The 27,464-nt window shown below is 30.8% G+C and overlaps 5 protein-coding genes across 10 annotated transcripts in view; 3 read left to right on the top strand and 2 right to left on the bottom strand.

Moving 5' to 3' along the window:
• Positions 1-24,574, bottom strand: part of LOC113386777 — a 64,010-nt gene extending 39,436 nt beyond the window's left edge. Inside the window, exons 1-2 of one of the 5 annotated variants that reach the window (XM_026624527.1) lie at positions 13,971-14,101; positions 10,384-10,618 (exon numbers count right to left, since the gene is read on the bottom strand). In XM_026624527.1, coding sequence (XP_026480312.1) covers positions 10,384-10,422 — 39 coding nt within the window. In that variant the 5' untranslated portion in view covers positions 10,423-10,618; positions 13,971-14,101. Of the gene's footprint in view, positions 1-10,383; positions 10,619-13,674; positions 13,706-13,840; positions 13,930-13,970; positions 14,102-24,476 lie in introns of those variants that run through there. The other 4 variants (XM_026624529.1, XM_026624528.1, XM_026624530.1 and 1 more) reach the window with 4 other exon arrangements.
• Positions 16,800-17,894, top strand: LOC113386551 (zinc finger protein 816-like). Its single transcript, XM_026624330.1, has one exon. It carries the CDS (start codon positions 16,944-16,946, stop codon positions 17,892-17,894), a length of 951 nt encoding a protein of 316 aa, XP_026480115.1. The 5' UTR covers positions 16,800-16,943.
• LOC113386550 lies at positions 19,112-21,057 on the top strand. The gene is made up of 3 exons (XM_026624328.1): positions 19,112-20,080; positions 20,175-20,616; positions 20,987-21,057. The coding sequence occupies exons 1-3, from the start codon at positions 19,112-19,114 to the stop codon at positions 21,055-21,057; spliced, it is 1,482 nt and encodes a 493-aa protein (XP_026480113.1).
• LOC113386549 (gastrula zinc finger protein XlCGF49.1-like) lies at positions 22,281-23,135 on the top strand. Its single transcript, XM_026624327.1, has one exon. It carries the CDS (start codon positions 22,380-22,382, stop codon positions 23,133-23,135), a length of 756 nt encoding a protein of 251 aa, XP_026480112.1. The 5' UTR covers positions 22,281-22,379.
• LOC113386779 (alanine--glyoxylate aminotransferase 2-like) overlaps positions 24,280-27,464 on the bottom strand; it is a 55,488-nt gene continuing 52,303 nt past the window's right edge. For both annotated transcript variants that reach the window (XM_026624532.1, XM_026624533.1), the window contains 5 exons: positions 27,224-27,352; positions 26,963-27,137; positions 26,633-26,702; positions 25,759-25,918; positions 24,280-24,777 (listed from right to left, as the gene is read on the bottom strand). In XM_026624532.1, the coding sequence (XP_026480317.1) occupies positions 24,652-24,777; positions 25,759-25,918; positions 26,633-26,702; positions 26,963-27,137; positions 27,224-27,352 (660 nt within the window). In that variant the 3' untranslated portion in view covers positions 24,280-24,651. The remainder of the gene's footprint in view (positions 24,778-25,758; positions 25,919-26,632; positions 26,703-26,962; positions 27,138-27,223; positions 27,353-27,464) is intronic.

The following is a 27,464-nucleotide window of genomic DNA, read 5'->3' as shown; positions in this document are numbered from 1 at the left end:
TCTCGAGCGATGTAAAAGAACTTGAAAATCGAGAAAATATAAAATTAGATAATAAAATATAAATGTTATACGTGTAGTCGAATTGACCAATGGTTGTATCTTTACAATTCAGCATTACGAAGGCGCTTTGACCCGGGCGCCAATGCAACCCGGGTCGCCTTTGTCGCATATTCGATATACCGAAGGAAGCAGAAACAGGATTCTTTATTACTCTGAGTATAATAAGTGAATATTGCATTTTTTATCAAATTCAATTAATACAGTCAACCCCCTATGGAAACGCAGCTTCTATCCGAACGCGACAGTTCTCCGATAACACGGTACTTCTATAACACGGTTTAACATCCCGGGAAGTTTATTAATATAAGTCTGCAATTTGATGTACGTTTATTAGAAATTGCTGTCGGATGGTTCTGAGCGTCTGCAGTTGCTGTCTAATGTTTGTGAAAAATACTATACATATTATAATGGATTTACCGCAGCGCAGCGCGGCGGCAATTAGCCGTTTCCCGCTCGCGCAGCAATTATTTATAATAATCAGCGGCTTTGTGATTTTAATGAGAAAGAAAATAATGTTGAAATACTGCGACTGCAACGTGTGGTTTACTTGAAATATGAATATATTACTAGATAAATATTTAATTTACTTTATGGAGATCAGAAAGTCCGATTTGCTAGTTTCAAGTCATTCTGAATCAAATGATACTACGATACTAAATTTAGGGAAAAGCATGTATGGGGATAGTACTGATTAGTTTTTGATAAAATTCTGCCTAAATACTGAAATTATTTTCGAAGATTTATTTTTAAAAACATATCAATACGATGGTTTCACTTGCACATTAAAAATGCTCATCTTCCACTGCCCTCGACTCATTCGGAGAGAACCGTTTCCTTCCTGGGTGCAAGACTTATCTTCTGCAGATTAGCAATCATTTGCCTCTTCTTTGTTGCATTAATATGCATATTAGTATGTAAGTTATTTATTTATTTAAATCAATGTTCTTTGCAAGTGGTAATTGGCCTACGTGCGCGTGTTCGCCTTAACGATCCAATTAATAATTGCAGAATCAGGAAGTGCGTCGGACGAAGTAGAAGTCGAAGAATTCTTCTCGTCGGTGCATTCTTGCAAATTGTATTATGTATTTTGCTTGCCTATCTCCCATACATAGAGCGAGTTCAAGATACGATAAAGTGGGAAATGAATTATAAACCGTTTATTGAAAATTAAGTATCAAAGTGAAGATACATTTGGCTAACACAGTAGGTACAAAAATGTCAGTTGTGATGTCCGAAATTTGATTCAACCTCGTGTATAAGGATAGTCAGATTATCAAAGTTCATTCGTAATATACTAGATGAATGCTATAGCATCCACGTCAAGAATTGCGCTTCTATTTTAGGCAGTGTGCTTGACCAAGGTAATTAGTAACTACTAGAAAAGATAAGATAATGCGAAAATACTATTATCATATATCAATTACTATCTACTGGATGAATGCTTTAGCATCATATATCAATTACTATATACTAGATGAATGCTATAGCATCCACGTCAAGTATTGGGCTTCTATTTTACGCAATGTACTTGAACAAGGTAATTAGTGACTACGGAAAAAGATAAGATAATACGAAAATACTATTATCATATATCAATTGTTATATACTAGATGAATGCTATAGCATCCATGATAAGTATTACTCTTCTATTCTCCGCAATTGGTTTGCCCAAGGTAATTAGTGACTACGGTAAAAAAATAATACAAAAATACTATTATAATATTTTAATCGTTAAATACTAGATGAATGCTATAGCATCCACGTGAAGTATTACGCTTCTATTTTACGCAATGTACTTGCCCAAGGTAATTAGATGAGATAGTATGAAAATTCCCAAAAAAATCAGTTAGTCATTACCTTAAAAGGTATAATAACTACAAAAATAATTGACTTTAGAATTCGAATGCTATAGCATCCACGTCATTCTGCTTCGAAATGAAAATGAATTCTATAGCATTCACGTCCGCAAACGTGTTAAATTATAATTATTATTTTTCCAGCAAGTTTATCAATAAATATGAAATTTAAAACAAACATGCCGGCAATAAAATACAACTAACAAAATACGTCCAACATTTAATTATATAATACAGCAATAAATTTTCCAATTTGACTCATTCAGTTTCCTTCAGATCTTTGTTATTATTATCGATAAAATGTGTAAATATCGATTGATTTATCGATTCGTATAAGCGCGAAAATCAAATAACAAAATAAGATTAAAATAAATATTTGTTCCAGAGAAGTATTAACAATGTTCCAATTAAATTCCAATTAAATCTTTCTTATCAAAGTCGGATGCTGTAAGACATTATTAAATTGATAATTGGTTTTGTTAAAATATTTCTAGGTGAAATCAAACATGAATTAATAAATAGATAGATAAATAAAATAAATAATTTTAATATTTTTTTATTTTGATTTGTTTCGTTAAAGTTAAGTAAAACTACATGAAAAAAGGCATTTTTCCCATCGATTATCGAAGTTTTTGTGTTATTTTAGAACTGGTGAATAATGACACATATCTAGAATCGAAACATGTAATTGAATTAAAATAATAAATCAATAATAAATAATTTATTAAAAAATTATTTCTTCCACTTTGCAGTTGAATGAAACATGCTTCGGCAAATCGTCTTTCAAATAAATTTTCGTCAAAATTAAGAATAATCGGGATGATAATGTTGTGGAGTAATGTTCAATGATCATAGTTTTAAATTGTTTTGGATTTTTGTAACTGTTTGTAATATTTATAATATTTATAATTCGACGTATTAATTGATAAAATTTTGTTGAACAAAAATGAATCAAGATCAAGATTCCTTTAATGTTGACTATTTACCAAACATCCGTCATTGTAATTAAATTCCTTAAGCAAATCGAATTAAAAAATTTTAAGCAAAAACTATTCTCAAACAAATTCCAAGTATTTCCTACGACTTCAAAATTTTGTTTTAAAATTCATTTTGATTACTTTTTGTTTATAAGAATACTTTTATATCGTTTCGAGTTCTGCGGGTCATTTAGTAAACATCGATAAAATGTAAATATTTAGAAATTGTTTCAACTTTAAAGATACCCAAAAATTTTATTATTTAGAATGTTGAAGTATTTCCAAACATAAAATATTTTGGGTACGCATACCAAAGATTTGCATACTCTGTAAGAAAAATGTTTTGAAAATATAAGTTAAATCATTCAGCAGATGTGAATTATAAAGAATTCAATTATAATATGTATTTGAATGCGAATAGGTTCATCAATATGGTAAAAAAAATGGAATTTATATTGATAATACTTAAAGTTTTGCGGAATGGATAGGCATTTGAGGCCAGAAGACCCAACAAAAGAATTTAATGTCAAAAATCTCAGCATCAAAAAGGAAGGTGAAAATTTAGGGTTGTGTTATGTAGATGTATTAAATTAAATCAAACCATTTGTATAGCATTTACATAAAACAACTAGTGGTGTATGGCATCGTGCCTTGAGGTAAATTGTTGGAACTTCCCGTACCAAATTAAAATTTTGAAAATCAGAATTATTTTCGATATTCAAGAAATTTTTTTTTTGGAAATTAAATTTTTTTTTGTCAACACAAGCAGAAAGTTTTTTGAATCATTCAAATCGGATGCCTAGTTCTCTCAAAAACTGCAAATTTTTTAACTCGGTATTTCCTCAACGGCTAGACCTTCCTTTGCCAAAAACTAATAACCACTTCTCCCCATCATTACAAATTAAGTGTTCTTTGGATCGTGCAAAATGAATGCTCCTTTCTCTCAAAAACTCGATTTCTACTTTCTGCACTCTTTGCTTCGTAACTCCAAAACGGCTGGACCGACTTTTGCCAAAAACTAATCAGCGCATCTCCCTATAGGAATAGGAATCGAATGTTTTTTTCAAATCGGTTGATTCATGCGCCCGAAAACGTGGACGAAAAATTGTATCCATACATATACACACACACAGAGCCAAAATGTTCAGAAACCTTCAAAACGTGAAATAAAGCAAAAATTTTCAATTTCGATTTTTGGACGATTACAATAACCCTATTTGAAAATTTAATAAATAAGGAACAAAATCTTGTAGCATATTTTTTTATCAAAATTCCATTAACCTGTGATCATGATTTTTATTAAATCTTGCGTACGCACATACTCATTCCATAATTGCAATCAAACCTACTGTGTAATTTATGTAAATATAAATATCTAGACAAAATAAATTACATAGTTATGTTTAATCATTATTACAACACAATAACAATAATAATACGAATCTTATTTTTTATTCATGTCCGGGTCGAACGAAGACCGACATTTGCTTCCTTGAAGAAACAAAAGTATCTTCCGGGAATGTTGACGTAATTGAAGAAGAGAGATCTCCTCTTCTTGCAGACGGACAAACAAGACGTCATTGTAAACTTTTCACGGTAAATTTAATTTTAACATTTAATTTGTGGAAAAGATTCGATAAAAACATAGAAATACGTAAATCAGTCTTTGGCGTGGTAGATGTTCATGTTTGGCCCATTTTGCCCCAAGGTAAGTCTAGAACAAATGGCACAAGAGGTCCAAGTTCATGTAAAGATCATTTATTTATGAATATATAAATACATAACTTTTGTTTAACACCTGAGATCGGCGCATCATCAAAAAGTGGAACGCGATAAAAACAAGGTCTTATATTAAACGTAATGTAATATAATAATAATAATGAATCAACAAACAAACAGATTTACTTGCGACTAAATAATGTATGTTATTTCGAAGTCGTTACTCGTTGGCAATGAACCAGATTTACACTTGCGATTATAGCCTCTGTTTACATTTGTTATAAATTTTTTACAAGTTCAGCAAACAATGATAACTGATACAAATTACAATGGTGAAACCAAAAGTTATTTGTTGATTTGTTGGTTAACCGGAAAACACCACCGTTTTGTAGAAAATCAATGAAAGTGAAATTTAATCCAACAAATTAAATGATAATTCTGTGTCAGTGCTAGGACCCGAACCGAGTATCCCTGGCGTGTGCGTCGGGCATGCTACTGACTGAGCCCACCACAATATTAGCCAATGTAGAAAATTAAAAAAAAAATACATGTAATATATTAAACTTCATAAATCATTATATAACATTCCTTCAATACCACAAATATTAAGAAGACAAGGAAGTGAATTTGGTTAATAATTTCATGTTTTCTTTTTTACATTGACCACGAGCATCATTAGACACAAAATACCCATATGTATGTATGTATATACCTATATGTAATAGTATTTTTTTATAAATCTTGTTCACAACTGAGCCGTATCGTATCGCCGATTCATTCTTCATAATTGCCCATCTCCATCGATTATTTTGATTACGTAATGCCAATGTTGGTTTAAACCATTTGCAATTTTTTCTTTGATGTAATATTTTTTTGTAACATTAACATCTACAGATTGCCGATAATCAAATAATATTTCTGATGGTTCTTTTGTTCAGCGATTAACACTGAGGATGAATAGAAAATTGTATAAATATATATTTAACAAAAATCAGAATTTAACGAGTTCTATGATTGTTGAATAGCTCAGTCAGTAGCATGCCTAATTCACAGGCCAGAATTATTCGGTTCCATAATTAATGCCATCACGCCGTTTCGGTTTGAGATTGAGTTCTGGGACACCCTGCAAATAACAGTAACCTGGATTTAACGAGCTCTTGTCCTATCATCTTCAACGACCCAATTTGGTTATCCAATTTATTGCGTTGACGAAAGTTCTGGGATACCCTGCAAATAACAGCAACCTGGACATAACGAGCTCTTGCCCTATCATCTTAAATGACCCAAGATGGTTATCCTATTGCGTTGACGTTGAGTTCTGGGACACTCTGCAAATAACAGCAACCTGGATATAACAAGCTCTTGTCCTATCATCTTAAACGACCCAATTTGGTTATCCTATTGCGTTGACGTTGAGTTCTGGGAAACCCTGCAAATAACAGCAACCTGGACATAACGAGCTCTACCCTATCATCTTAAACGACCCAATTTGGTTATCCTATTTATTGCGTTGACGTTGAGTTCTGGGATACCCTGCAAATATCAGCAATCTAGACTTTTAACAAGTTCTTGTCCTATCATCTTAAATGACCCAAGATGGTTATCCTATTTATTGCGTTGACGTTGAGTTCTGGGATACCCTGCAAATATCAGCAACCTGGACTTTTAATAAGCTCTTGTCCTATCATTTTAAATGACCCAAGATGGTTATTCTATTTATTGCGTTGACGTTGAGTTCTGGGATACCCTGCAAATATCAGCAATCTGGACTTTTAACAAGCTCTTGTCCTATCATCTTAAATGACCCAAGATGGTTATCCAATTTATTGTGTTGACGTTGAGTTCTGGGATACCCTGCAAATATCAGCAACCTGGACTTAACGAGCTCTTGTCCTATCATTATAAACGACCCAACATGGTTATCCTATTGCGTTGACGTTGAGTTCTGGGATACCCTGCAAATATCAGCAACCTGGACTTAACGAGCTCTTGTCCTATCATCTTAAACGACCCAAGATGGTTATCCTATTGCGTTGACGTTGAGTTCTGGGATACCCTGCAAATATCAGCAACCTGGACATAACGAGCTCTTGCCCTATCATCTTAAACGACCCAATTTGGTTATCCAATTTATTGCGTTGACTTTGAGTTCTGGGACACTCTGCAAATAACAGCAACCTGGATATAACGAGCTCTTGTCCTATCATCTTAAACGACCCAATTTGGTTATCCAAATTATTGCGTTGACGTTGAGTTCTGGGATACCCTGCAAATAGCAGCAACCTGGACTTTTAACAAGCTCTTGTCCTATCATCTCAAATGACCCAAGATGGTTATCCTATTTATTGCGTTGACGTTGTGTTCTGGGATACCCTGCAAATATCAGCAATCTGGACTTTTAACAAGCTCTTGTCCTATCATCTTAAATGACCCAAGATGGTTATCCTATTTATTGCGTTGACGTTGAGTTCTGGGATACCCTGCAAATATCAGCAGCCTGGACTTTTAACAAGCTCTTGTCCTATCATCTTACCCAAGATGGTTATCCTCTCTAAATTTTTGTAATTCTGATTAATTCATATTGATCATCAATTGACAATGGATGATAAGTAGGGACTGTTTCCACTAAGAAACATATTGCCATTTTTGTTTCCAAACGAAAATCGATATCACTCAAACTTCTGATTCGAAGCTCATGAATAATACTCGTAATTCATTTTATTGCGTTACAAATTGTTTTGATACCCTAGAATCTCTCAACGACAAACAACAAAGGAATTTTCTCGCCCATGTTTTTGCAATGACGACACCATCAGACGACTACTCTTTTTAACTAACAATGGTCGACGACGACGACGAGAATTCTGCATTTGGTGAATGGTGAATGGATAATGGATAAGTTTATGTACAGGAGGAGGAATGGGTGTCTCGAATGCATATTATAATTCGCATCTAATTTCAACTATTGTTATTATTTCTCTATTTCACATTGTGCACAGAGAACATAAGTCAGATGAATGGAGATTTGCAACAGGAAGAATGGAATATTTGTTAAGGCTGAAATGGAATCAATAAACTGCACTTAGTCTGATAAATAGACTTATGCAGAATCTTGTGAAATATTTAAAATTTCGCAAAGAAGCCGAATTTCTATTATTGTTTGTTTATATTAATCTTAGGGGTTATTACTCATTAATCACGTGATCCATTTTTAACTCAACCTAGGGTAAATTATAGTGAACGGAAAAAAATCTAAAATGAAAATTTTTGCATACCTTTACGTTTCAGAGGTTTCTGAACTTTTTGGCATACCTCACAAAAAATGTGTGTGTGTATGTGTGTTTGGATACAATTTTTCGTCCACGATTTCGTGAACACGTATCGACCGATTTCAATTATTCAATAAACATTCGATTCTCCTTAATCTCCTTTGAGCCTCACAAGGTTAATGGATGACCCTCATTTAAACAATTAGAAATTTGATTCCACATATATGTTCTCATAATATTTTGTCTTTAAAAATGCTATCTAAATTACCTATTTGCTTTGAGATTACTAACGGTGGGTATTATCAAATTCGCTGGAATTCTTTGCAGCAAATATTTAAGATGAATCATTATGGCGAATTCTTGGGATTGTTAAATTGCAGATGAAATTTTATAAGAGTCATACTTTTTTATCATCCATATTATGGATATATTGAAATATGCCAAGAAAAAAATGAATAAAATTATTCAACTATATTTGAGAATCAAACACAGACTGGTGCAATAAGTTGTTCAATATTTTGGTGCAAGAAATTGTTAAATATTCCTGTTCCTCATATATTTTTTTTAAGTTATCTAGATTTACCTTCGTAATTTTTTTCGATATCTGTATTTAGGTATTTTAATTGTTGTTTTATCACCTAAACGCATATTGTAATCAAGACGACAGTTCTCATAGCGATAAAAAACTTCATTTAAAAATACTCATGATAAATACAAACATTTTGTATTAGTCTTATTTAAAAAAAAAACTAGTGAATGACGAATCGTTTCAAAACAGAAAAGAATTTAAATTATTCAAAAATAAATATATTTAAAATAATTTATGGATTTATCACGCATACCATTCGATGGTCAAGGTAAAAATCCCAAAATATGAACAATTTATTTCTATTTATTCATTCTTAATTTATTGTTCTAGCTAATTGTTACTGAAATACAATTTGTAGTTCTTTAATTTTTTTTGTTTAAGTTAAAGAAAACGAATAAGTAGTTTTTCTAAATAATTTAAAATTGTGTTATACGTGTTTATATTTTTATTAAACACAACGTGCATATAATAAATGTATTAAATGCAAATTCGAGCAAGGTTAATGGAGCACACATATGGTCAGAGTTTAACAAAAAAAAAATGACGATTTGCATTTTGTTACAAAATTAGCACGCACGCAATATTATATCATAATAAAATTGATAAAATAATATAAAACGTAATTTTAAAAAAAGAAATAGTATTATTTATTTAGCCCAAAAAAAATATTTGAAAAATAATTTAATATGTTGACGTAAATAGCATAACGTATGGACAGAATAACACAAACAATGACATATAGAGATGAATATTATAGATAGTGTAATTAGAGACAATAAACGAATAATTAGAGATGAAGTGTGTTAATAGAGACGAACGAAGTTAACAAATTTAAATATATTTTATATAAACTCTCCAATTGTGGCGGAAATAGCTCAGTCAGTAACATGCCCGACTCACACACCATTGATACTCGGTTCGAATCCTGACACTGGCATAGAATTGTCATTTGATTTTTTGGATGGAAATTAAGAAGAATAATGGTTGTTGTGAGAGAATAGAACTAGATGTTAGAGAGATACTCAGTTCGAGTATCTACAATTATTTACCCCCCCCCATCCCCCTTGTCAGCAAAAGTAAGCAAAGCTCTTACCCCCTATCCTCATGCGTACGTAAACATTTTGCAATTAATGTAAAAAAAATAAAAATACTACCTATGACGTAATCATCATCCAGACTCTCCTGCCCCCCATGTCAACCCAAAATAAGCAAATCAACAACCCCCCAGCCCCCCTATAGTGCTTACGAAATACTTGAACGGCCCCTAACGTTTTACATATCGTTTTTTGTTATTTGAAGGGAAGTTGCAATTTTATTATAAAAAAATTACAAAGACTGATTTTTTTTTTTTATTCAACAATATATTTACAACTGTCCTACTTAGACATTAAGTAAATCTTTTGGCAATTATATGTAAAAATGGCATCGATATATAAATAGTGAAAAATACACAGTTGCATTTTTCCTTTATAAGAAGTAATATAATGTGACACAAGTAATTACAAGCTAATTAAATCACTAAATATTTTCTTTTGAGTCTTCTGAGTCTTCGATCTTCTTGAGTCTTTTCTTTTGAGACTGAATTTAAACTTATATTTTTTGAAAACGCGGAACAATCCGGGACAAAGAATCAAAATCCGGGGAAAAATATTTCCCCGGATATTTCTTCAGAAATATCCGAGACGCAAACCGGGGAAATCCGGAATTATGGTCGCTTTATTAGTTAAAGCAAAAATAAGTGAAAGTAAAAGGTTTATTTCTGAAAAAATGTTGAAAACTTTACTTAAATAGCTACAATTCAATTATTTACCTACTTGTACCTGGAAACCTACCCTTATATAATCGTGTTTCAAGTTAAACACCTTCAACACCAAAACAAATGCATAAAAATCAATATACCACAAAAAACTCACCCTTTTATCGGCGTCTCCGCTGTTGATTTTCCCACTCATTTTTCTCGTCCGATTTCGAAGTCACAAAACCAATATTTTATATACAATTAAATACTTTCACACACTGCACTAATAATTATTTGATTCGATTCGATTAATTAATTATTATTATAATTATGATTGATTCGCCACTGTTAACAATTTGTTCTCACACCGACACAATTCATCGGACGGCATTTCGTACGCAACTGTTGCTCTGTATAATAATTAGAGAATTAATAATAATACGAAAAAATGTTACAATCTGTAAACAATAGTCGACACAATTTCGAAGCTATTGCATTTGCATTTGCATTTTTAAACATCCAAACCGAAACGACTGTTGAAATAGTTCACTAGTCATAAAATAAAGCGAAAAGTATTCCAAGCATGCTTTGGGTAATGGTAAAAATGCCCTTTAGGAGAATTAATTAGATGTTTAGAATCGTTACGATATTATATATATATATATATATATATATATATATATATATATATATTACGGTGGTCCTTAGTATGATCCTTAGTAGCTCAAAGAATTCTCTGAAAGTTTTAGCTCTTAATATTAACTTTAAGAAAGTCCAAAGCTTCTTATAAAAATAACATGGGTAAAATTCTATTTGTTTCTTAGAATTTTATAAATCAGCAATAAGTAAATCAAAATTTTGAGAATAACAACGTATTTGCTTATTTTGATCATAAATAAAAAAATTACAACAAAAATATGATATTTTTTATAAAATAAGTATTTACTTAGGAAAAAGAACCAAGAAACTTTCTTAAAATTAATATTTCAATATGCTAAAATATCTATATTAAGGACCACGCTAATATATATACATGTATATAAGAGCGGGTCGATAATAAATAATTATCAATTATTTTTAAAAAAAAATTCAATTTCTGATTGTAAGCTTTTGTTGTTTCAGTTTATATTTAGTTTTTCTGCTAATTTGTTTAATTTATTATTTTTACATGTTTTATTTTTTACATAATTTTCATCATGCTTTGTTTTTTTAACGTTTTTTAAAATTTTATATGTATATAAAAATGTTTTCACTTTCTGGGTGTTGCATTCGATATGAATTGCTGAATGATGACACGTATCAAGTATCGAAACGTATCAATAAAAATTTATTAATATTAATTTAATGCATATTTTAATTATCGCGCAAAAAATATTTTGAGCATTGTTTAATTTAAATTTTTATAATTGGGATAGAACATTATACGTGAGTGTGTAAAAAAGTATGTACAAGTGTGTAAAAAAGCGTGTAAAAGTGTGTACAGATGTGTAAAAATTGTGTACATTCGTGTAAAAAGTTTGTACAAATGTGTAAAAAGTGTGTACAAATATCTAAAAATTGTGTAAAAAGCGTCTAAGAGTGTGTAAAGTTAAATAAAAGTGTATAGAAGTTTTTAAAAGAGTAAAAAAGTGTGCAAAGGTATGCAGAAGTGTGCAAAAGGGCGAAGAAGTGTGTAAAGGTATTTATTTACTTATTCATAAGCAAGCCGTTATCAATAATAATAAATATTTTTTCAGGCTCTTAGTAAATATGTGTGAAAGTATGTAAGTGTGTTGAAGGGTGAAGAAGTATGTTAAGGGGTGTAGAAGTATATAAAAGTGTACAGAAGTGTGCAAAAGTGTGTGTACTTAAAATGTGCGAAAGTGTTGGTATAAATTGTAAATTAGTGTGCGTAATTGTCTGTAAAAATTTATTTGTTTAAGAAGTTTTTATGAAAATTTTAATAATTTCAAAAACATTCTATTGTTTTATCATGTACTTTGTCAATTAATTTTCGAGCAACCAATATATGAAATTTTAAAATATTGTTAGCTATTTAAGAATTTTACTCAAATTTTTCGTTGCTATAACAAAAATTAATGGGGTATTTATAAATACCCATATTGACGCCATCATTCTGTACCTGATCGTGTCAATAAATACTCCCCTAATGCTAATAAACCCCCATTCGTAGGGACGAAGGGCTAATTCATCAAAACGAGCCTTAACAACACAGGAATAAAAAAAATATCAAGAAAATGAATAAATAAATAAAATTGATAAATTTGAAAGAGAAAAAAAGGATATAACAAATTTTAGAAAATACTGTTAACCAAATTATGTTTATATTATAATAGTCATGGCTAATGTTTACAGAGACATCAAATTATTAACATTTTAATTTTCGAAAAGTGGACATGATTAAAACTTCTTCTAAATTTCAAATTTCAGAAAATTTGTATATATGCAAGTATGAGGGTATGTAAATATGGGTATAAAGATCATTCAATAATTTTATATTTCTCAGGGCCATTTTTTTTATATATTGTATGAATTATCTTTAGAAGTGTAAAAATAATTTTATTATATTTTTCGAATTATTTTTATATAATTATAGTAATGTTAAATTTGATTTGTTACCATTTTAATTTACATTGAATTCAGAATACTTTCAATTTCTTACAAGATTTTTGTTGAAGAAACTTTGAACATACAAATTATGTTTCGTATTTTTACAATTACAAACGATTGTTTTATATGCCCAGTAGATATAATAATAGATATTATCATTTCAGTCATACGATAGTAACAAAATATTACAAATTTACTAAAATTTACGTAATTTCGTAATCTATATTTGGCAATATACATTGAATACTAAAATATTAATGGAGAATCAAAGAAAATTTCATTTATTTCTAAAACTATAGATAATAAATAATTAAAATTGATTCATTACATTTTACTGGAGCGCCAAATTTAAATTTGAATTATCTTGAAAAATGAGAAAATTGTACGAAATTATATTGAAATTTGGTGCACATTTTGCTGGATATATCCAGCTGAAGCTAAATTAAAATTTTATTTACTATTGAACACAAGGTTTTGCATATTCACAAAGAAAAATTTAAACGTTTTTGAAAACAAATCATATAATTGTATTAATCGGAAATTATATTATTATTATTATCTTATTTCTAATATTGTTATTTTGTTATATTTATTATTTTTTGTCACGAATTGTTATTATTCTACTTCATCGTTTTTCTAGTAAAATTATCATTATTTGCGTATATTTTAATGATATCATTTTAATGAAAATACTATCCTCTATTTTATTTATATTTATGTTACTATTCACTTATATTACTAGATGTTATTATATTATTTTTATAAGAAATTTATATGAAATTATTTGTGGATTGAAAATATTATTTATAACAATCACTTGGTGTAAAACTGATACAAAAACAAAAACAACACTAACAATTTTGGTTAAATAAAAACTTCAAGCTTTTAATGTAAATTAGAACACTATCAATAAACACGTTTAACGTTTAAAAATGTATGACATTTAAGGATTAAAGTAAGTTTATACAATAGCCCTCACGTGCAAGTAACCCCTCCAAAAAAAACTTCACAAATTCATTTACCAACGACCATATTTCATTTACTATTATTCCATTACCCAGTCGAGCAAAAAAACACGTTCGATTCGCAAGACTTCTCGAGTAATACTGATTTTTATTATCTGCTGTCACATGATACCTGACGTACATGTACCTTGAGACGCTACCGGGCCAGAACACCTGTTAGTACACAAATTAAACACATTTTCTAAACTGCACAACACTAATAATGTCATTGTTTGTTTAAATATTGCAAAATTAAAGGTTTGATAGCAGACATTTGTTTATTTTGCGAATAAAAGTGCGGAAAGGACTCTGCTTTGACAGCTGTCAACTGTCACCTTGACGACGGCGCGAGGATAAGGGGATAAGGGTGCCATGGGCGCCATCTTGGAAGGGGAGGAAATTTGAAAAAATAAAATTGGGGAAGTTTGAAATGAAATATGAATATAAAATTGATTTTGATAAAATTGGAATAATAAATAAATATATTGCACTACTACTACTACAATAATTACATCCGATTCCCTTTTACGATTTGGCACGCATCCTGGAAGATATATCCATAGATAAATAAGCATTGGATATACCCAAAAAGAAATTCTTTAAAATATATCAATGTATCTTTGAAGCATTTTACGTATTTACTAGAATTCAAATATAATTTGTCAGTTGCTTTTTTGTTTGTTTACGTTTCGTTAAATAAATATGCATAATAATTTGCCCAAAGCGCCATTTTTTGCACAACGGCGGCAATGTGAAAAACTTACAACTTGCTGGAACTTCCCGTATCATAAATTGAAATTTTAAGAAAAGATTGAATTTTTTTTAGAACTCTGAAAAAATCGATTATTGAGATTTTTAAAATTTTTGAAAGAAATTGACTTTTGTGGACCATTAATCACGTGATCGACTTTTTAAGGTTTTTTGAACCCCCCCTCCCTCTTGGTCACACCTGGTATTATTCAAAATATCCTTCGCTCCGAAAAATGTTATCTAACAACTTTTTGAATCAACAAAGACTTTATTGTGTAATTATATATTAAATGTAAAGTGAGGCTATGAATGAAGGTTATGAGTGAAATAATTCTCAGAAGACTACCATTTTCAAAGAACTCTACAGGACGCAGCGCTTATGCTACAAACTTGTAATTCAGATATGTTATACTTCAAATTGACTATTATAAGATCAAATACTAAAATTGATGGGTTTTCTCACAAAATTTGGAATTAAAAAAGATTTAGATGTCTTATATGTAGAGTTGTATAGACGTATAGAGTTGTATCTATACTGTCTACTTATCTATGTGTAGACGATTAATCTATTAAAATTCTCGACTATTTTTTGAAAATTGGAATTTTTTTTTGAACAACTCACGTAAAAAATAAATACACGTGATATATTACTATATCCCCCTCCCCCACGTGATATTTCGTGATTTTTTGTGAAACCCGCCCCGCTCTCCCTCAAAACCTCACGTGATTAATGGAACGTCCCCTTTTTCAAAAATTTGATTTTTTTCATACTTTAAAATATTTTGGAAATTTTGAACATTTCACAAAGCAATTGCGATACGTTAGCCGTGTAGGAACAAAATATCGAAGTGCGCGGACTCAAACAAAATTTGTTCATATTATTAAAGAGTCTATAAAATATTTGATAATTTGATGAGCAAAATGTCTAGTGATCATTTTAGTCCGTCAATTGGCATTTTTTTCACTTTTTTATTGGATAAACAAAACCGCTGGACCTGCCTTGCAAAAAAAATCATCAGTTCTTCATTTCGTCAATTCAAATAAAATGTTTTTTTGAATTATTCTAATCGGACGCTCGGTTCTTTCAAAAACTGAATTACCGGTTTTGGCACTTTTTGTCCTGTATCTTCGAAACAGCTAGACCTGCCTTTGCCAAAAACTAATCAGCACATCTCCTTATCAGTAGGAATCGTGTGCTTTTTGAATGAATCAAATCGGTTAATCCGTGTTCTCGAAATCATCGACGAAAATTTGTATCCGCACACACGAACGCACACACATACATCATTTTTTTCTAAAGTATGCCAAAATGTTCAGAAACCTCTAAAACGTAAAGATATATGAAGATTTCCATTTTCGATTTTCTTGTGATTACTATAGAGTAAGTTCCCAAAGGGATACATTTGAATATTATAATATTTTAATATATATTATATTATATTATTAAATATTACACTTCTATCTTAATATAACAATTTTGACAAGCAATAATTGTATAATTTTGAAGTAAAACTTCTTTAGGCGCGACTAGGGAGTAAGTCTGTAAAAATGCAACGGAAGTTGCGTTACGCCTGAACTGTTCGTCATTCGCACTCGCCAGCGAAAAAGTAAAAAAAAATACAAGCAGTCAATTAATGTATGTTAATTTTATTTACATGAAGTTCTTTAAACACAATTACATGATGAATGTAATTGCGAAAACAATATTTATTTAGGCGTTGTTTCACATAACATAATTCACTGTGTGAACGAATATTATAACATTTTATAGCTTCATTTCTCTAATGAACATTTAAGTCCTAAATGCTAATTACAATGACAAACCGATCATGTCGTATTTGAAGTATGACTTTAAATACATTATTGTTTTTAAATATTATAAGTATTTTTAATGCATATTTAATGTACTTTTAATTATAATATTTAATTTTATTAAATATTATAAGTATATTTAATGAGCGTGAACCTTACGCGCACTTTTTTTTTAAATCAAGCGCGCTTTTTGTACGAAACATGTATACCAACGCAAAAATCTATCGTCACTTTGACAGTCAGCTGTCAAATTGGTAAAACAAATACAACTTTTAATTAATATTTTGTTTTAAAATACATTATCCTAAGCAATATAATGCATATTATATATAATGCGTTATTATTGATATAATACGTAACAAAATTTCTTTAAACTTGAAGCTGAATTTACCTTATTACCATGCGCCTGTCAATTTCTGTAGTTGACATTTGAAACTGCAGTTGTTTATTAAAGTTTCCTTGAACATTATGTAAATTAACAAATATGCATATCATTAGCGCATTAACTGTAATTATGGAGATATCTCTTATGTATAATGGTTAGAAATCAATAAGTAAAATGGAAGTTAATTCTTATGAAGCACCTCTAATAAACGATGCTCAAACATCTTTAAAATGTGAACACTGCGGGAAAACTTATACTCATAAGCAAACTTATAAACTGCATCTTAAAACACACACAGAAGACTGTCCGACTTGTGAAATATGTGGCAAAAGATTCCCAAGATTGTCCAATTTGAAAATCCACGCAAGCGTTCATACCACAGAATATCCTTACAAGTGTGATTTATGTGGTAAGATTTTTAAGCATGAAAAGTCGTTGGAAACTCATCGATCAAATCATCCCAAAGACCAAAAAGCATATACGTGTGAAATCTGTGGAATAATTTATAACGATCTCAACGTGTATCAAAAGCATATCCAAAATCACCCTAAAGAATGGCATATCTGTTCATATTGCGGCAAAACTTTCATTTCTCTATCAGCGCTTGAAGGACATACTGTGCGACACACACAAGAACGTAACTTCAAATGCGATCAATGCAACACAGCGTTCAAACATCAAAGTTCTTACAAAAATCACATGAAGAAACACATGGAACAACAAACATATCGATGCGAGGTCTGTGATGAACCCTTCACCCACAGCGGCTATCTGCGCAAACACAGATCCATACACAAATTTTGTGTGGTATGCAAAAAAACATTCTCTTCATACAAAGCTTTGCAAACGCATTTCAACATACATCGTGGTAAAAAGCCTTTTAAATGCCAAATTTGTGATAGAAGTTTTACAGAAAAGGCTACAAGAGATATTCATGCTATGACTCATACAGGAAATCGTCCCTTTAAGTGTAATATATGTAATAAGACATTTATTGTTTCTAAATATTTAAAAAGGCATGAAAGGGTGCATTCTGGGGAACGTCCTTTTAAATGCCATATTTGTGATAAGACTTACAGGGAGAGAGGAGTGCTGACGAGGCATCTCAAAAAACATAATAATTGATAGGACAAAACTTGTTTGAATTTGGTTTTATCTATTAAGGTTATTCAGTGACTCTATTATTTATTTGTTATATATATATATATAATTTTATATTATATGTTAGTTAAAATAAAATTGTACATTTTTTTACTACCAGAATCTTAAATTTCCTTTCCAGTTATTTTATGTATTTATCACATATTCATTTGAATTATTTGTAATGTATTCTAGCCATGTTACATTATTGTATTGCAAACAAAATCTCATCTGATTTGAATACTATATTATTTATTTTTTATAGAAATATTTCTAGAAATAAAATCTATATCAGAAGAGACTAAATTTATTATAATGTATTATAAGGTCTATGAATCCTTCCCATTGTAAATGTTAAAGACTTGGATATTATATTTCTCCATTTAAAAGACATAATAATTATATAATATGCGATAAATTATGAGTATAAAATAAAATTTTAATTAAATAAAACAATATAAGTAAACTATATATATGTAGGGTTAGAAAACTAATTCTAACCTAACTTATTTCTCTTTGCACATTATGAAATTTCACAATAACGTATTACATTTTTTATATATTATAATATTGTATGTCTGTCATTTGAATATAACGGCCAAGAGTGTCTATCCTGACGTGTATGTGCTCTATGGTGTGTCATATGTAGAGTGTCTGATCCCTTACGGAACAGAAGTATGTATCTGTGTGCGAGTCGGTGTCTGGCGGTAACTTGAGTGTTGAACAGTTCGGCGTTGTGTTAATTTGGTGAATTATTAAATGTGTTGTATGAAGTAAAAGGTGTTTTATTAATTAATTAATGCTAGAATAAAGCTAGCTTAAAGCTCAGAAGTGGGATTGGATCAAAACGTGGAGAATTTATTAGAGAACATTATTGGTGTGGATTATTGAAATAGGCGATTTCAGTAATCTTTTTTTGGAGTGCCCGTGTTATTAATCAGGCGGATTATAATTACGGGGTGCGATAGAAAGCAAGGTGTGCTTCGCTATCGTACAAGTGCGGGTGTTATTTTGTAAGTTTTGTAAGTTTTGTGTTTGTGTGTTGTGCTAAAGTGAGGTTAGCACGTGGGTAACCAAAATAAGAACAGAGTGGAGAGAAAATATCAAAAGCAGGGCGTAATATTGACGTTGGCGAGTCGCGGAGCTGCGATGTGTGTAATTAAAAAACTGGAGATTGCGGAAATAAAATAAGATTTGGTGAGATGGCTACTGGTGGTGATGCTGAGAGCTTGGTGCCCGAAGCCTTAAGAGTGCTATCGTTGACGGACTTGATTAATCTTATTAGGGCGACAACCAGTAATAAAAACGATAGCATCTCGAGCAGCGAGTGGTTGGCGACGATACCGATATTCGACGGGTCGTCTGAGCAATGCATCGAGGCGTGGTTTGAACGGGTTGAGGTTGAGACCGTCCGGGATGCATACGAGGTGCCTAAGAAAAAGATGGCGGTGCTGATAACATCGAAGCTGTCGGGGCGGGCGAGGCGATTATATGACAGCAAGGCAGAGTATGCGACATATTCATACGACGAGCTGAAGAGGGTGCTAACAGCGTTTTTCAAAAATGGAGAAGACAGGATGACTAGAATGAAGCGCTTTGAGTCTCGGAGGTGGCGAAAACAGGAACCGTTTAGCGCATACTTTCAGGAGAAGATGGCGCTAGGGAATAGGTTGGGTTTTATGGAGTCCGATCTACTGGCTTATATGATAGACGGCTTCGACAACCCGCCACTCCAGGCTCAAGCCAAGATGAGCCAATTTAAGGATTTAGCAACTCTGCTAGGTGTAATGAATGAGTTGACAGCGGAGGAACGCGGATGCAATATGATGCCGCCTACGAGGGTACAGCCAACAGTGTTTCCTAGAGTGGAAACACAAGGCACATATCCTACGGTGAGGTGTTTTAATTGTGGCGGAGTGGGACATATGGCGTCCAGGTGCATCAAACCGAAGAACGATGGAGTGGCGTGCTACGACTGTGGCTCAAAGGAGCATCAGCAGAGATTCTGCAAAAATGTCCGGAGTACGGCGCAGGTGGCACCTGACAGCACTACATTTCGAGTTAACGAAATATTGGCGATTGATGGTGAGATTACCACAGACGGAGCGAATATAAGTATATCAGATGAAAATGACTACGAAGTAGAAGACCTGGAGAGTGAAAAACCGGAGGACCAGAGACTGCATTCGAAATGCATGACTATGGAGTGATAGCGACAGCAGAAGATCTGGTAGAAAAGGAATATCTGGAGAGTGAAAACCGGAGGAACCAGAGACTGCATTCGAAATGCATGACTATGGAGTGATAGCGACAGCAGAAGATCTGGTAGAAAAGGAATATTTGGAGAGTGAAAAGCCGGAAGAAACAGATACTGCATTCGAAATGCATGGCTATGGAGCGATAGCGACGGCAGAAGATTTGGAGACTGAAAAAACGGAGGAGCCAGAGACTGCATTTGAAATGCATGGCTATGGGGTGGTCGCGACAGTAGGAGATCTGGTAAGAGAGGAATATTTGGAGACTGAAAAACGGGTGGTGCGCGATTCTTACCCCAGCCCAAGAATAGATGATTGCTTGGACTCACCGAAGTCTAAGAGGTATTTTACGAAGCTAGATCTGGAGAACGCTTTCTTTCATGTGGTGGTGGCTGAGACTAGTAGAAAATACACTAGCTTGGGGTGTGCACAGGGAGAATATGAATACAACCGTATGCCATTTGGGTATTGTAATAGCCCGAATGTATCTATGAGATATGTAAGTGACATTTTTCGTTGTTTTGTGATGAACTGTGAAGTTATAGTGTACATGAACGATTTACTAATGGCCACAGAAACAATTGAGGAGAATATTGAAGTGTTGCGTAGGGTGTTAGAGATGATTCGTAGAAATAAGCTAGAACTAAAATTAAATAAGTGTATAAAAATAATAGGCGTATAAGGACAATAAGTGATGGCGACAAAGTTGGTAGAGACAATAAGTGAATGAAATATGATTTATGTTGTAATGGTTTATGATTTATGTTGTAATGGTTTATGATTTATGTTGTAATGGTTTTATGATTTGTGTTGTAATATTAGATTTAGATTACTGTTGTATTAGATCTCATCAGTCGGGGACGCCTGTGAGGTCAGGATTGGCCGAACTATAATATTGTATGTCTGTCATTTGAATATAACGGCCAAGAGTGTCTATCCTGACGTGTATGTGCTCTATGGTGTGTCATATGTAGAGTGTCTGATCCCTTACGGAACAGAAGTATGTATCTGTGTGCGAGTCGGTGTCTGGCGGTAACTTGAGTGTTGAACAGTTCGGCGTTGTGTTAATTTGGTGAATTATTAAATGTGTTGTATGAAGTAAAAGGTGTTTTATTAATTAATTAATGCTAGAATAAAGCTAGCTTAAAATATATTATTTTTGTATCGTTTTAATAAAACTGCAACAATTAAATTAGAAGAAATGATTTAATAAAATAAAAATGTATAATATTATTTGAATTGACATTTTTGACAGTTTATCGTTAAATGTCAACGAGCTGTCAAAAGGATTTGTTTGGCCCTGAAGAAATTTATTTTTAGAACTGTCAAAATTTCGACGTTCTAAATAAATAATAAAAGTTTTATCTTATTAATTACATCATAGATAATATATACAATAATACAATTGCACAAAATGTAAATATAAATGTATCAATTTGATAAAAACTAATGGAGATAAAAAACATTTCATGAAGATGTAAGATATAAATAAAAAAATCTATGTCTTGTAAGTCTTAAATGTAATTCATTTGTATCAAGATATTAAAAACATAAAGTGCTCCAAATAGAAAAGAACATATTAATGTTAGAAGAAAAAATTATGTATTAAATTATATTGTATAAACATCTTATATGCAATTTATTAGTATCAATGGATTAAAATTTTATAACAAATGCTCCAAATGAATCTATTTTAAATTATATCACCTAAATCCTTATATTTTATTTATTTGTATTGAGAGATTAAAAAAAATCATTACAAAGCTCCAAATGTAAGAGTATATTATCATGTAAGAAATAAGGATACGAGCTCTCATTTGTAAATATAAAATTATTTTCAATGAAATAGACACACGGTCGTTCAACATATATTCATTTGTTTACTAGGACTGTTATTTATCAATAATGGATTCGATAATTATCCAAAACGACCCGACATTACAATCCTGTGTTGATGAACTCATCATAACAGATCCAGTAATTGTCGAAAATATCCAAACAATCGAACAATCAGACATCCAGTTACCCACAACCCAAGAAATTCCTTCTACTTCAGGACCACCTTACATCTGCAACATTTGCAACAGATCCTACAACCACAAACAAAACTACCGGCTCCATATGAGAACACACACCGGTAACTGCCCGACTTGTGAAATCTGTGGCCAGAAATTCCCCTAGACAATACAATTTAAAAATACACGCAAGCGTCCACATGTTGGAGACGTTTAAATGTGACTTATGTGGTAAAATGTTTAAACAAGAAGCGAATTTGCAAGCGCATATGACACAACATGCAAATGGTGAACAAAGTTACGTTTGTATCATATGCGGTATGGTGTTTAAAAATTCTGTGAACTACCAGAAGCATGTAGCAAACCATCCTAAGGAATGGCACAGGTGCCCTATATGCAAAAAGACTTTACCCACAGTTGCAGCTTTAGAACTGCATTCCATACGCCACACACAAGAACGTACTTATAAATGCACGGTTTGTGGCACAGCATTTAAACATAAAAGTTCACACAAATCACACATGAAAAAACATTTAGGCGAGACTTCATATAAATGCGAAATCTGTGAAAAAACATTCCCAAGAAGTGGCTTCTTGCGCAACCACAGAAGCATACACAAAAAGTGTATGATTTGCCAGAAAGTATTCGCTTCATATAAATCTTTACAAACACATTTGAAAACGCATAGTGGTAAGAAACCTTTTCAGTGTCATTTGTGCAATAAAAGTTTTACTGAAAAAGCTACCAGGGATATTCATGTGAAGACACATACGGGGGAGAGACCGTATCAGTGTAATATTTGTAGTAAGAGATTTGTGGCTGTTAAATATTTGAAACCGCACATGAGAGTGCATACGGGGGAGCGACCTTTTAAATGTGATTTATGTGGAAAGGCTTACATGGATAAAAGTACTTATAAATCGCATTATATGAGGAATCATGGTAACAATCAATGATAATTGTCGTAGGGACTTAATTAGAAATTATATGAAAAAAAAACTATATTTTAATAATATAATAGTTTTGTAAAACTGCTGTTTTGTGCTCAAGCATGTTAGCATTTAATATTTCATTGTGAAATGTTTTGCAAGTTAAAAGATAATTATCTATTATTTCTGTGAAATTTATATTAAATATTTAATATAAAAAATATATATCAATTTTTTAATATTTTGTTCTCCCACCACACTTAATCAATTCAAAATTATTATTAATGTCAATTATCATGTATATTATAAATTAAGTTTTTATAAAATATATTCTTGTTAATATTTGAACTGTTTTTTTTATTAATATAATAAAGGCAACACAGTATAATTCAAAATTACATATACTATTATTATCGATATTTCCTTATTATGTATGATTTGTAACTTAATACAAAAATAAATCATAGTAATTAAATATTTGATTAAATTGTATATCAAAATATAGTTTTGGCACTATTTATGCGTCAAGATAATAAATTTATATGCTAATTAGTAATATAAAAAATAGATTTGAAGGTTTTTGCATTTGAGTAAAATATAATAAATCAAACCAAAATCATCTCTCATATTTAATTAAATTTTAATATTTTGTATTCACTTCACCGTGACATTGACATTGTGACATTGCAATGTAGGATTTAGGTTTTTGTAAATATATGATATATTTACAAATCAAATCAAAAATGTATTAAATGTATTAATTAGAAATCCAACAAGAAGTAATTTCACGTTATAAATATGTGAGCTGTTGAATTTCTAGACGATGATTTTTACTAACCAACAATTACAAAACCGTGCTTAAATTTGTCACCAGTAAATATATATGTTCATGCTAAATGAAAGCATGCCATATGATATAAAAAACAAAAGAAATCTAATAAAAAATTATCACAAATTGATTCAATTAATACAATACATTAAACTTTTGAATATATTGTAAATACAAATACAATTTGTAGTTATATTAAAACTTAACACATTTGCATTTGAAGTGTTTAAAACAAGCATTGGTCTTTCCAAAAATCAAACCAAACAAACAATATATTGAAACATTGATTAGTTTTAATTAATTTTTGCATGATTATTTGTAGATAAAAATATATCTTACTCAAATTCAAAATCTGTTCAAATAAACCTAATCTAACCTGACCTAACATAAAATTTTAATAATAAAAAAAATATAAAACTTCTGCAGATATGCACTTTATAAAAGCGTACTTACATTTACAACCAGTAACTATTCTGAGGCATTATTGGTTTTGCTTAATTTTGAATAAAAATAAAACTATTTAAATACTAATCACTTACTTGAACAAATCAACTGTCAAAAATGTCGTTTATCCTTCCTTCACAAAGAACCATTATAATACCTTTTCTGAGTGTCATTACGATTTACACGACAACTATTGCAATATATAATATTACTAATAATAAACTAGAATCTATTTTCTTATAAATATGTATAAAATATCACCACGAACGCTCAAATTGATTTGATGAGATCTCGTTTTGACTTCGAAGGTACTGTGGTCACGTGACATGTTGCCAAGTTCGTTGTGGTTTGGCTGATTGCACCTTGAAGTTTGGCATTTGTAGTCGTTGTGCGATTCTAAATAATAATAATAATAATAATAATAATAAATAGTTGAATTTTGAATCGAGTTATTAGTTATATTTGATTTATAGATATGACTACAAATACAAATATTTGCAACGGTTACAAAGGTTTTTTTTCGAGCTGTCAAATGACAGTTACGCGTTCAGTGCGTTCAGTGAAGCAACATGAAGATAGCAACGTGCTCCTTATTTGACATTTCGGTTTCAATTAAATTTAATTTTTAAAATTTATATTGTATGTGAAATAAACTAGGTGTAAAGAGCATAAGCTTTTTGATATGTGTAGATAATCAAGACTTAATCAACAAGAAATCAATATATTAAATAATGAGTGACTTCTAAGTATACACCGAATTGTGTTTAATATCAACTTTTGATTACATATGTGAGGACTTATAATATTTATACTAATACTATACAGCGAGAACAGTTCTACAAGATCATTACCTAAATTAGATTTAGGCTCATTCAGGCAGACAATTTCTATTAAAGAAAGTGGTCAGAAACATTTCAATTTTGCAGAAATTTTGCTCTTGACGACCAATAAAATATGGTGAGTTATTTTTTGGTATCATAATATAAATATGGAATCATTATATATTATATATACTATTACTATTATATGTTTCATTTTCAACACTCATTATCTTCAAATATTTAAGTTATTATATTGTTCGGTAACTTTCAAAATACTTCAATCTTCAATATTTGTAAAATAAATTAATATAAATGAATATTGGTTCTTTGTTCAGTTCAAAAAACTTTGTTCGTTACTTTTAGATTCATATAAAACATAATGTTCAAATAGTTTTATATATCATTGCAAATTTGAAATATGACTTTCTTTAATAAAAACGAATCATATATCTAATTTATGTTGTCTTCGTATATGAGTATAACTATTTGACAGATTGTACTTAAAATCTTTTAGCAATAAATCTAACGAATCATTTGTTTTTAATCTTTGTATTACCTTATCTGTCTCCAATGTTTCCAATTCGCACAATAATTCATCCATTGCTTGCAAAAGTTCAAAACAATTTTGTTCGGTGAATACCATTGGAGGTTTCACTTTTATGACATTGCCATCGGGTCCATCAGTACTCAGAAGCATGTGATTCTTTTCTCGAATCCTAGAAATTAAAACAGAATAAAAATAAAAATAATATTTACTTAATAGTAAAAGTAATACTACAACAATTTCATAAAACAAAAAATAGAAAAAATAAAAATTATATTTACTTATTAATAAAGGTAATGCTACAACACTGCTCGTCAACTATGTAATAGAAAAATTCCATGGTGTATTTAATTAGTATAAATAAAACCAGAAGCTGCTGGTAAATTTATAATGAATTATTCAGAAGATTAGATTATTATTATGTATTATTGCTAAATAATTTTCTATTTATTGCTAAATAATAAAAAATCAATTTCAAAGTCGTTTTATTCAAAATATTTCTATCGGAGTGTATATATGAAATTGTGAGGAATGGAATGGTATTGAATTTCATCTAGTTCCACCTTATTTAACTAAAAAAGGGGTGCTTTCATATAAAATTTGTGAGTTATTTGACTAAAACCAAAAAATGTCCCAAATTTTCTACTCATTGATGAAAAATTAAATATCAAACTCAAAGTCGTTTTATTCAAAACTTTCATATAGGGGTGTATATAACTGTTGGCATGATATCGTAGCACATTTTATCTAGTTTCACCTTATCTAATTGAAAAGGGGTGCTTTCATATAAAATTTGTGAGTTATTTGACTAAAACCAAAAAAATGTCCCGAATTTTCAATTTATTGCTAAATAATGAAAAATCAAATTCAAAGTCGTTTATTTTACCTGCTTACAATCCATTTAGCTTTTTCACTAGCTGGTACCTTTGTAACTCTATCTTCAACCATTTCATATCCTGAAAACAAACAAAATTAATTATCAATTTAGATTTAATATAATTTCGTTACAGTGATTTTGATAACACAAGGCATTGTCGATTTTACATGAGTTTTTCACTAATTGTAATATACTCCTACTTAATATTTTTCCAGCAATTACTGATTATAAGCACATTAAAAAAAGTATCAGTGACTTTGATAAAAAAAGGTGTCTTTAAAATTTTTTTATCAAAGAATGAAATATTACAATGCTGAATTATTATTTTTTTTTACTTACCTACAAAAAGTCCTTCACCCCTGACATCACCAATAAGTGGATGCCTTTGCATAAGTTTTTCTCCGCCTTGTATTAAAATTTCACCAAGTTTCTTTGCATGGGATAAAACATCAGTTTCTTCCAAAACGTCCAGAACTGCATTGGCAATGGCACAGGAAACAGGATTTCCTCCATACTATAAAATAGAAGTATACATAAATAAAATTAATTATTCTCATCGAGTATATCAAAATTTTCAATTTTGAAGATCTGGTTGCTTACCGTGTTGAAATATCCCACTCCTGTGTCTTGGAAACTTTTTGCGATTTCTTGAGTTACGACGACTGCGGCAACAGGATGACCATTGCCCATTGGTTTGCCCATTGTGACAATGTCAGGACAAACACTTGACTAAAAGAAAAAAACATAGAATTTAACGCATATCCAATAATTATGTTTAGGTAACGTAAACTAAACAACAGTGCTCAAAGCCAGAAAAACTAAACAAAACAAAAATGTTAGT

Source organism: Ctenocephalides felis, unplaced genomic scaffold (assembly GCF_003426905.1).
Source record: "Ctenocephalides felis isolate EL2017-DRISC unplaced genomic scaffold, ASM342690v1 CF-g0.4_SCAFFOLD_03571, whole genome shotgun sequence".
NCBI lineage: Eukaryota > Metazoa > Arthropoda > Insecta > Siphonaptera > Pulicidae > Ctenocephalides > Ctenocephalides felis.
Note: the sequence above shows the minus strand (reverse complement) of the source record. Positions and strands in the feature narration are given on the sequence as shown.

What these genes read in the sequence shown, in the direction of transcription:
- LOC113386550 (XM_026624328.1), top strand. Translation starts at nt 19,112, where the DNA reads ATGGCTACTGGTGGTGATGCTGAGAGCTTGGTGCCCGAAGCCTTAAGA. An exon ending in TGGAGAGTGAAAAACCGGAG is followed by an intron (nt 20,081 to 20,174) that starts GACCAGAGACTG and finishes TGAAAACCGGAG; the next exon opens with GAACCAGAGACTGCATTCGA. An exon ending in GGGAGAATATGAATACAACC is followed by an intron (nt 20,617 to 20,986) that starts GTATGCCATTTG and finishes TTGTAATATTAG; the next exon opens with ATTTAGATTACTGTTGTATT.
- LOC113386551 (XM_026624330.1), top strand. Translation starts at nt 16,944, where the DNA reads ATGGAAGTTAATTCTTATGAAGCACCTCTAATAAACGATGCTCAAACA.
- LOC113386549 (XM_026624327.1), top strand. Translation starts at nt 22,380, where the DNA reads ATGTTGGAGACGTTTAAATGTGACTTATGTGGTAAAATGTTTAAACAA.